The 12167-nt window shown below is 42.5% G+C and overlaps 1 protein-coding gene across 2 annotated transcripts in view; it reads right to left on the minus strand.

The window, feature by feature from the left end:
* The window catches only part of LOC110518702 (phospholipid-transporting ATPase ID-like), an 83873-nt gene that overhangs the window by 39084 nt on the left and 32622 nt on the right, over positions 1-12167 (minus strand). For both annotated transcript variants that reach the window (XM_036939292.1, XM_036939282.1), the window contains 4 exons: positions 5042-5100; positions 4707-4820; positions 3685-3783; positions 2500-2561 (listed from right to left, as the gene is read on the minus strand). In XM_036939292.1, the coding sequence (XP_036795187.1) occupies positions 2500-2561; positions 3685-3783; positions 4707-4820; positions 5042-5100 (334 nt within the window). The remainder of the gene's footprint in view (positions 1-2499; positions 2562-3684; positions 3784-4706; positions 4821-5041; positions 5101-12167) is intronic.

A 12167-nucleotide genomic window follows, 5' to 3' on the forward strand; every position in this document is an offset into this window, starting at 1 on the left:
ATTGCTGACTGTAGACTGGACTAGATGAATGGATACAGGGTAGGGTAGCCTAGTGGTTAGAGCGTTGGACTAGTAACCGGAAGGTTGCAAGTTCAAACCCCCGAGCTGACAAGGTACAAATCTGTCGTTCTGCCCCTGAACAGGCAGTTAACCCACTGTTCCTAGGCCGTCATTGAAAATAAGAATTTGTTCTTAACTGACTTGCCTGGGTAAATAAATAAATAATAAATTAAATTTAAAAAAATGGCTGTATTGCTAATTGTGGACTCGATAACTCTGTATTTCTGAGTGTAGACTGTACTAGATGAATGTCTGTATTAATGATTCTGGACTAGATGTCTGTCTTCATTGCTGATTCATTGCTGATTGTAGACTGTCTGTATTTCTGAGTGTAGACTGTACTAGATGAATGTCTGTATTGCTGAGTGTGGACTGGACTAGATGAAAATCTGTATTTGGACTAGAAGACGTTCTGTATTGCTGAGTCCAGTCTAATGAGTGTAGACTGCACTAGATGAATGTCTGTATTGCTGATTGTAGACTGGACTAGATGACTGCCTGTATTAATGAGTGTAGACTGGACTAGATGCCTGTCTGTATTGCTGATTAAAGACTGGACTAGATGAATGGCTGTGTTGCTGAGTGTAGACTGGACTAGATAACTGTCTGTATTTCTGAGTGTAGACTGGACTAGATGCCTGTCTGTATTAATGAGTGTAGACTGGACTAGATGACTGCCTGTATTGCTAATTGTATACTCGACTAGATAACTGTCTGTACTAATGAGTGTAGACTGGACTAGATGCCTGTCTGTATTGCTGATTAAAGACTGGACTAGATTAATGTCTGTATTGCTGAGTGTAAACTGGACTAGATAAATGTCTGTATTTCTGAGTGTAGACTGGACTAGATGCCTGTCTGTATTAATGAGTGTAGACTGGACTAGATGAATGTTATATTTCTGAGTGTAGACTGGACTAGATGCCTGTCTGTATTAATGAGTGTAGACTGGACTTGATGACTGTCTGTATTAAAGAGTGTAGACTGGACTAGATGAATGTCCATATTTCTGAGTGTAGACTGGTCTAGATGCCTGTCTGTATTGCTAATTAGAGACTGGACTAGATGAATGTCTGTATTGCTGAGTGTAGACTGGACTAGATAACTGTCTGTTTTTCTGAGTGTAGACTGGACTAGATGCCTGTCTGTATTAATGAGTGTAGATTGGACTAGATGAATGTTATATTTCTGAGTGTAGACTGGACTAGATGCCTGTCTGTATTGCTGAGTGTAGACTGGACTAGATGCCTGTCTGTATTAATGAGTGTAGAGTGGACTAGATGACTGTCTGTATTGCTGATTGTAGACTGGACTAGATGTCTGTCTTTATTGAGTAGTGTACACTGTACTAGATAACTGTCTGTATTTATGAGTGTAGACTGGACTAGATGACTGTCTTTATTGCTGAGTGTAGACAGGACTAGATGAATGTACGTATTTCTGAGCGTAGACTGGACTACATAACCATCTGTATTAATGAGTGTAGACTGGACTAGACTGTCTTTATTGCTGAGTGTAGACAGGACTAGATGAATGTATGTATTTCTGAGCGTAGACTGGACTAGATAACTGTCTGTATTATTGATTGTAGACTGGACTAGATGTCTGTCTTTATTGCTGATTAGAGACTGGACTAGACAACTGTCTGTATTGCTGAGTGTAGACTGGAGTAGATGAATGTCCATATTTCTGAGTGTAGACTGGACTAGATTAATGTCTGTATTGCTGAGTGTAGACTGGACTAGATGCCTGTCTGTATTCATGAGTGTAGACTGGACTAGATGACTGTCTGTACTGCTGAGTGTAGACTGGACTAGATGTCTGTCTTTATTGCTGATTAGAGACGGGACTAGATGAATGTCTGTATTGCTGAGTGTAGACTGGACTAGATGTCTGTCTTTATTTCTGAGTGTAGACTGGACTAGAGGACTGTCCTTATTGCTGAGTGTAGACTGGACTAGAGGACTGTCTGTATTGCTGAGTGTAGACTGGACTAGATGAATGGCTGTATTGCTGAGTGTAGACTGGAGTAGAGGACTGTCTGTATTGCTGAGTGTAGACTGGACTAGATGAATGGCTGTATTGCTGAGTGTAGACTGGAGTAGATGACTGTCTGTATTGCTGAGTGTAGACTGGACTAGATGAACGGCTGTATTGCTGAGTGTAGACTGGATTAGATGAATGGTGTATTGCTGAGTGTGGACTGGAGTAGAGGACTGTCTGTATTGCTGAGTGTAGACTGGACTAGATGAATGGCTGTATTGCTGAGTGTAGACTCTACTAGATGACTGGCTGTATTGCTGAGTGTAGACTGGACTAGATGACTGTCTGTATTGCTGAGTGTAGACTCTACTAGATGAATGGCTGTATTGCTGATTAGAGACTGGACTAGATAAATGTCTGTCTTGCTGAGTGTAGACTGGACTAGAGGAGACTTACGAGCCGTGGATGACGACCTGAGACTGCCGGTTGTTCACCTGGTTGTCACTCTTGTGACGAAACTGAAGGAGACAAGAATTTACATGTTTTTCTCTCCAAATAGTATGTGTTTTGAATAGTGTAAGTTAGGACAGTTACAATTATCAACCAACAATTACGGACAAAAACTTCAAAATAATAGTCATGATCTGCACATCTTAAGACATTTATTTTAGGAGACGGGGCATTCAACTTTATATTCAACTAGATACAGTTCACCCAGTAGCAGTTTTTCATTTTACATGAAGTGGGTAAAGTTGGTAATTATTTTACATGAAGTGGGTAAAGTTGGTAATAATTTTACATGAAGTGGGTAAAGCTGGTAATCATTTTACATGAAGTGGGTAAAGTTGGTCATCATTTTACATGAAGTGGGTAAAGTTGGTAATTATTTTACATGAAGTTGGTAAAGTTGATATTCATTTTACATGAAGTGGGTAAAGTTGGTAATCATTTTACATGAAGTGGGTAAAGTTGGTAATTATTTTACATGAAGTGGGTAAAGTTGGTAATCATTTTACATGAAGTGGGTAAAGTTGGTAATTATTTTACATGAAGTGGGTAAAGTTGGTAATTATTTTACATGAAGTGGGTAAAGTTGGTAATCATTTTACATGAAGTGGGTAAAGTTGGTAATTATTTTACATGAAGTGGGTAAAGTTGGTAATCATTTTACATGAAGTGGGTAAAGTTGGTAATCATTTTACATGAAGTGGGTAAAGTTGGCAATTATTTTACATGAAGTGGGTAAAGTTGGTAATCATTTTACATGAAGTGGGTAAAGTTGGTAATTATTTTACATGAAGTGGGTAAAGTTGGTAATTATTTTACATGAAGTGGGTAAAGCTGGTAATCATTTTACGATCAGAAAGGCACAGTCGGGAGAAGCTTCATTTTCCAAAGTTCCAAACGGTCAGAACCATTTGTTTTTGAGACAGGGGTTTCACCAAAGCTGTGTTGTAATCATTAGGTCGTCATAGCACATTTTACAGACGCATTATGATGCATTTCAAGCTCTAAAGATTATTCAACCAGAATTACAATTATAATAATAACCATTTCCATTTGCATGAAAATGTATTGTTACCCCAAATTCCATAATCGTCACAGCCCTAGTGTGTGTGTGTGTGTGTGACAGACACTCACGTAGTCGTCAGTGGCATCCTTTACTGCAGTGATGCTGAGCACCAGGACTAAAGGCACTATGGTGGTGAACCAGGAGAGAGACGAGATCTGAGGAATCAACTGGAGAGAGAGAGAGGGAGGGAGGGAGGGAGGGAGAGAGAGAGAGAGAGAGAGAGAGAGAGAGAGAAAGTGAGTGAGTGAGAGAGAAAGAGAGAGGTAGGGAGAGAGAGAGGAGGGAGGAAGGGGAGAGAGAGGGAAACAGAGAGTGAGGGGGCAGGAGGAAGGAGAGGGAGGGAGAGAGAGACGGAAACAGAGAGTGAGGGGGCAGGAGGAAGGAGAGTGAGGGAGAGAGAGAGGGAAAAAGAGAGCGGTAGGGGGCAGGAGAAAGGGGAGGAAGAGAGAGAGGAGGGAGGAAGGGGAGCGAAAGAGAGGAGAGCGAGAGGAGGGAGGAAGGGGAGAGAAAGAGAGGAGAGTGAGAGGAGGGAGAAAGGGGAGAAAGAGAGAGAGGAGGGAGGAAGGGGAGAGAAAGAGAGGAGAGCGAGAGGAGGGAGGAAGGGGAGAGAAAGAGAGGAGAGCGAGAGGAGGGAGAAAGGGTAGGAAGAGAGAGAGGAGGGAGGAAGGGGAGAGAAAGAGAGGAGAGCGAGAGGAGGGAGGAAGGGGAGAGAAAGAGAGGAGAGAGAGAGGAGGGAGAAAGGGGAGGAAGAGAGAGAGGAGGGAGGAAGGGGAGGAAGAGAGAGAGGAGGGAGGAAGGGGAGAGAAAGAGAGCGAGAGGAGGGAGGAAGGGGAGAGAAAGAGAGGAGAGTGAGAGTGGGATGGGAGGTAAAACAAAGAAAGAAAAGAAAGCAGTCTCTATGATGTACCTGCTGTGTCCTTCAGTGTGGTGAAAACTGATAGCCTCTCTTTCTCCCCTCCCCTCCCCACTCATCTCCACCCCACCCCCCTTTACAGCACCCCTGTCTTCACTTCCTCTCCCTCCATTGCTTTATCCCCGTCTCTCTCTGCCCTCCCCATACCTCCACTTCCTCTCCCTGCTTCCATCTTACCTGCAGTATGAGCAGAAAGAGGAAGTAGGTGTTGGCCACTTCCTGGAACTGTTCAAACAGGTTGACGGGCAGAAAGGTGATGACGTTGTACTTAGACGTCACAATACAGTTACTCTGAGAGAGATAGAGAGCGAGAGAGAGAGATAAAGAGAGATAAAGAGAAATAAAGAGAGATAAAGAGAAGGGGGAATAGAGGAAGGTATGTTCTAAATGTGAAATACTAATTACTTCAAAAATAGAAAATGTTGGTCTATGATTAGTCATGTAATGTACTTAAACATAAATACACATATATAATCATGTACGCACACAAACACACAAACTATCTCTCTTACCGCATACTGAAACTTCTCGTTGTATTCTCTGTCATTGGCCCGAACCCTCCTCTCCTCCTCTGGTGAAACACACACAACACAACTGTGAGACAGACAACACATAACTTTGAATAACACAACTCTAAAACATTTTAACCAAAAATATCTTTGGGATAACACACAGATTCCCTGCCAGGGACCTTGCCTTTGTGTGTGTGTTTGTAAGAGGGTGATTATCCCAGGCCGAGTCCATATCACTAATTCATCAATACAGATGTTCTATGTTAATTTGATCCCTCTGTGGTCACAGGGATTTTTCCTGTGCAGCAGGAAAGGCACATTTTCAGTGTATTCAAGGTTTAAAAAGGCGTTTAAATGTTGTCATTTCCACCTTAAAATGTCAGACTTAACAAAAAATGTATCAACCTCTACAAAAATGTCTATTAATTATATTCCACATAATAATTCACAGTTCCTGTTGCTGCAGGATTATTGTCCTGCTGTGAGAAACTGGTCAGATTAGCATAGAACATCTGTAACTACAGTCTGTGTTGGGACAGAAAAAGAGAGATGGAGAGAGGTTGATTTGGCCTATCTAATTTACATATACAGTACAACCAAATCAATATAGAGCTACACATGCACATGCACACGCACACGCACACGCACACACACACACTGACTGGCAGGTCAATCACGTTGTAAGAGGAATTAGCTCTGTTTGGCTGGTGCTTCTGAACATGAACAACCCAACAGGCTCAGACCAGACACAGTTAACCCACCACTGGAGGGTGATCCCTGCGTCACTAAGGAAATAAACAGGCCATGACTCTGTAGAGGTCAGCTGAGGTGAATGTATACCTTGAGGTGAGGTGAATGTGTACGTTGAGGTGAGGTGAATGTATACGTTGAGTTGAGGTGAATGTGTACGTTGAGTTGAGGTGAATGTGTACATTGAGGTGAGGTGAATGTATACCTTGAGCTGAAGTGAATGTGTACATTGAGGTGAATGTGTACATTGAGGTGAATGTGTACGTTGAGGTGAATGTGTACCTTGAGGTGAGGTGAATGTATACGTTGAGCTGAGGTGAATGTATACGTTGAGCTGAAGTGAATGTGTACGTTGAGGTGAATGTATACGTTGAGGTGAATGTGTACGTTGAGGTGAATGTATATGTTGAGGTGAATGTGTACCTTGAGGTGAATGTATACGTTGAGGTGAGGTGAATGTGTACGTTGAGGTGAAGTAAATTTATACATTGAGGTGAATGTATACGTTGAGGTGAATGTATACGTTGAGGTGAATGTATACGTTGAGGTGAGGTGAATGTATACGGAGAGTTGAGGTGAATGTGTACATTGAGGTGAATGTGTACGTTGAGGTGAGGTGAATCTATACGTTGAGGTGAATGTATACGTTGAGCTGAGGTGAATGTGTACGTTGAGGTGAATGTGTACGTTGAGGTGAAGTAAATTTATACATTGAGGTGAATGTATACGGTGAGGTGAATCTATACGTTGAGGTGAATCTATACGGTGAGGTGAGGTGAATGTATACGTTGAGGTGAATGTATACCTTGAAGTGAGGTGAATGTGTATGTTGAGTTGAGGTGAATGTGTATGTTGAGGTGAATGTGTACATTGAGGTGAGGTGAATGTGTACCTTAAGGTGAGGTGAATGTGTACGTTGAGGTGAATGTGTACCTTAAGGTGAGGTGAATGTGTACATTGAGTTGAGGTGAATGTGTACGTACGTTGAGGTTTATACGATAATGAGCATCAGACCTTTATTTTGAAGGCTGTAGTTTGAGTCAGTCAGGTGTTGTTTTTTAACACTTCACTGGATATGCCTACACTTTGAGGGATTACTCACACCTCAAACTAAAGTCTCATTCCCTCTCTCTAGGAGGATGCTGAAAGCTCCAGCTGTCTCTCTCTCTCCCTCTCTCTCTCCCCCTCTCTCTCTCTCTCTCCCTCTTTCTTTCTCCCTCTCTCACTCACTTTCTCTCTCTCTTTCTCTCTTTCTGTCTCTCCCTCTCTCTCTTTCTCCCTCTCTCACTCACTTTCTCTCTCTCTCTCTCTTTCACTCTCTCTCTAGGATGCTGAAAGCTCCAGCTCTCCAGCCACTCAAACTCCTCCCTCCATCCCTCACTCTAAATATTAAGAGAATAACTCCCTTCCCCTTAGCAACAGTGCTCTCCCTCTGGTTCTCCATCAACATAGAGAAACTGTATTCTCTCACTCCCCTTCTCTTACTTTCTTTCTCTCTCTTTCTCTCTTTCTATCTTTCTTTCTTTCTCTCTTTCTTTCCTTCTTCCTCTCTCTCCCTCACTCCCCTTCTCTTTCTTTCTTTCTTTCTTTCTTTCTTTCTCTCTCTCTGTTAAAAGCGTTTTGTGCTGATTGATGCAGTGAATGTTTTGGAGAAACCCTCCCTGCCTCCTTCTCTCCTCTAATATTGATGAGAGCTTTAAAAATTAAATGACTGCTGTTCACCCAGAGTAGAGCACACACACACACACACACACACACATGCACACACCACACAAACACACAGTCACAGGTAGGTCAGTCAAACACGGCCCCTGTCCTGTTTCAGAGGAATCGGAAAAAAGCATACAGTACACACACAGTCACACACCTGCTAACTTCCTTCCTGTTTGTCTCTGTCAGCAGACCAGTCTATAACCAGCCCCTCAACCACACACACACCAGTGGTTTCCTGTGCAGCAGCATGCATGTCAGTCCCTCTAGTCTCATCCTCCTGAGGAATAGCCTTGTTCAGCACTGTCTGACCTACCAAAACACACAGCCCCATCTGACCTACCAAAACACACAGTCCTGTCTGACCTACCAAAATACACAGCCCTACCAAAACACACAGCCCTGTCTGAACTACCAAAACACACAGCCCTGTCTGAACTACCAAAACACACAGCCCCATCTGACCTACCAAAACACACAGCCCCATCTGACCTACCAAAACACACAGTCCTGTCTGACCTACCAAAATACACAGCCCTACCAAAACACACAGCCCTGTCTGAACTACCAAAACACACAGCCCTGTCTGAACTACCAAAACACACAGTCCTGTCTAACCTACCGAAACACACAGTCCTGTCTGAACTACCAAAACACACTGTCCCGTCTGACCTACCAAAACACACAGCCCCATCTGACCTACCAAAACACACAGTCCTGTCTAACCTACCAAAACACACAGCCCTGTCTAACCTACCAAAACACACAGTCCTGTCTGACCTACCAAAACACAGAGTCCCGTCTGACCTACCAAAACACACAGTCCTGTCTTACCTACCAAAACACACAGTCCTGTCTACCCTACCAAAACACACAGTCCTGTCTGACCTACCAAAATACACAGCCCTGTCTGAACTACCAAAACACACAGCCCTCACACTCACTAACATAGTTTATTCACACATACACACATACACATCCAGTTCACATACATTATACTGTAGACACAATACACATATTACAGTAATACACAACATGTGGAGCAGAGATGGACCACAATAATACATTAACCTAGGCCTCTTTAAACAGTTGATGGACCATAAGGAGACATTAACCTAGGCCCTATATAAACAGTTGATGGACCACAAGGAGACATTAACCTAGGCCCTATATAAACAGTTGATGGACCACAAGGAGACATTAACCTAGGCCTTATATAAACAGTTGATGGACCACAAGGAGACATTAACCTAGGCCTTATATAAACAGTTGATGGACCATAAGGAGACATTAACCTAGGCCCTATATAAACAGTTGATGGACCACAAGGAGACATTAACCTAGGCCTTATATAAACAGTTGATGGACCATAAGGAGACATTAACCTAGGCCCTATATAAACAGTTGATGGACCACAAGGAGACATTAACCTAGGCCTTATATAAACAGTTGATGGACCATAAGGAGACATTAACCTAGGCCCTATATAAACAGTTGATGGACCATAAGGAGACATTAACCTAGGCCCTATATAAACAGTTGATGGACCACAAGGAGACATTAACCTAGGCCTTATATAAACAGTTGATGGACCACAAGGAGACATTAACCTAGGCCCTATATAAACAGTTGATGGACCACAAGGAGACATTAACCTAGGCCCTATATAAACAGTTGATGGACCATAAGGAGACATTAACCTAGGCCCTATATAAACAGTTGATGGACCACAAGGAGACATTAACCTAGGCCCTATATAAACAGTTGATGGACCATAAGGAGACATTAACCTAGGCCCTATATAAACAGTTGATGGACCATAAGGAGACATTAACCTAGGCCCTATATAAACAGTTGATGGACCATAAGGAGACATCAACCTAGGCCCTATATAAACAGTTGATGGACCACAATAATACATTAACCTAGGCCTCTTTAAACAGTTGATGGACCATAAGGAGACATTAACCTAGGCCCTATATAAACAGTTGATGGACCACAAGGAGACATTAACCTAGGCCCTATATAAACAGTTGATGGACCACAAGGAGACATTAACCTAGGCCCTATATAAACAGTTGATGGACCATAAGGAGACATTAACCTAGGCCCTATATAAACAGTTGATGGACCACAAGGAGACATTAACCTAGGCCCTATATAAACAGTTGATGGACCATAAGGAGACATTAACCTAGGCCCTATATAAACAGTTGATGGACCACAAGGAGACATTAACCTAGGCCCTATATAAACAGTTGATGGACCATAAGGAGACATTAACCTAGGCCCTATATAAACAGTTGATGGACCATAAGGAGACATTAACCTAGGCCCTATATAAACAGTTGATGGACCACAAGGAGACATTAACCTAGGCCCTATATAAACAGTTGATGGACCATAAGGAGACATTAACCTAGGCCCTATATAAACAGTTGATGGACCACAAGGAGACATTAACCTAGGCCCTATATAAACAGTTGATGGACCATAAGGAGACATCAACCTAGGCCCTATATAAACAGTTGATGGACCACAATAATACATTAACCTAGGCCTCTTTAAACAGTTGATGGACCACAAGGAGACATTAACCTAGGCCCTATATAAACAGTTGATGGACCACAAGGAGACATTAACCTAGGCCCTATATAAACAGTTGATGGACCATAAGGAGACATTAACCTAGGCCCTATATAAACAGTTGATGGACCACAAGGAGACATTAACCTAGGCCCTATATAAACAGTTGATGGACCATAAGGAGACATTAACCTAGGCCCTATATAAACAGTTGATGGACCACAAGGAGACATTAACCTAGGCCCTATATAAACAGTTGATGGACCACAAGGAGACATTAACCTAGGCCCTATATAAACAGTTGATGGACCATAAGGAGACATTAACCTAGGCCCTATATAAACAGTTGATGGACCACAAGGAGACATTAACCTAGGCCCTATATAAACAGTTGATGGACCACAAGGAGACATTAACCTAGGCCCTATATAAACAGTTGATGGACCACAAGGAGACATTAACCTAGGCCCTATATAAACAGTTGATGGACCACAAGGAGACATTAACCTAGGCCTCTTTAAACAGTTGATGGACCACAAGGAGACATTAACCTAGGCCCTATATAAACAGTTGATGGACCATAAGGAGACATTAACCTAGGCCCTATATAAACAGTTGATGGACCACAAGGAGACATTAACCTAGGCCCTATATAAACAGTTGATGGACCACAAGAAGACATTAACCTAGGCCTTATATAAACAGTTGATGGACCATAAGGAGACATTAACCTAGGCCCTATATAAACAGTTGATGGACCATAAGGAGACATTAACCTAGGCCCTATATAAACAGTTGATGGACCACAAGGAGACATTAACCTAGGCCCCATATGTAAACATTTGATGGACCACAAGGAGACATTAACCTAGGCCCTATATAAACAGTTGATGGACCATAAGGAGACATTAACCTAGGCCCTATATAAACAGTTGATGGACCATAAGGAGACATTAACCTAGGCCCTATATAAACAGTTGATGGACCATAAGGAGACATTAACCTAGGCCCTATATAAACAGTTGATGGACCATAAGGAGACATTAACCTAGGCCCCATATGTAAACATTTGATGGACCACAAGAAGACATTAACCTAGGCCCTATATAAACAGTTGATGGACCACAAGGAGACATTAACCTAGGCCCTATATAAACAGTTGATGGACCATAAGGAGACATTAACCTAGGCCCTATATAAACAGTTGATGGACCACAAGGAGACATTAACCTAGGCCTTATATAAACAGTTGATGGACCACAAGGAGACATTAACCTAGGCCCTATATAAACAGTTGATGGACCATAAGGAGACATTAACCTAGGCCCTATATAAACAGTTGATGGACCATAAGGAGACATTAACCTAGGCCCTATATAAACAGTTGATGGACCACAAGGAGACATTAACCTAGGCCCTATATAAACAGTTGATGGACCACAAGGAGACATTAACCTAGGCCCTATATAAACAGTTGATGGACCACAAGGAGACATTAACCTAGGCCCTATATAAACAGTGGATGGATGTGTCAACTCTCATACTGTCTCTCATACTGTCAGATCTGTGAGTGTTAAGAGGAGGTCAGTCAGTTATACGACTGTTCCAGGTTTCAGGGTAGGTTAGGGTTAAGAACTGTTCATAATATCTGCAATGGTTTACAGAGAGAGAGAGAGACAGAGAGCGAGAGAGAGCGAGAGAGAAAGAGAAAGAGAGAATGAAAGACAGAGAAAGGGAAAGCGAGAGAGAGAGAATGAAAGAGAGAGATTGTGTTACAGTAATGCAGACTTTTCTCTCCATTTTATCTATCTGCTGCTTGTTTATTCCTCCCTGCTGCATCCCTCTCTTCCTCTCTCCACTCCTCTCTCTATCTACATCCCTCTCTTCCTCTCTCCACTCCTCTCTCTATCTACATCCCTCTCTTCCTCCCTCCACTCCTCTCTCTGTCTACATCCCTCTCTTCCTCCTTCCACTCCTCTCTCTATCTACATCCCTCTCTTCCTCTCTCCACTCCTCTCTCTATCTACATCCCTCTCTTCCTCCCTCTACTCCTCTCTCTATCTACATCCCTCTCTTCCTC

Source organism: Oncorhynchus mykiss, chromosome 2 (assembly GCF_013265735.2).
Source record: "Oncorhynchus mykiss isolate Arlee chromosome 2, USDA_OmykA_1.1, whole genome shotgun sequence".
Lineage (NCBI taxonomy): Eukaryota > Metazoa > Chordata > Actinopteri > Salmoniformes > Salmonidae > Oncorhynchus > Oncorhynchus mykiss.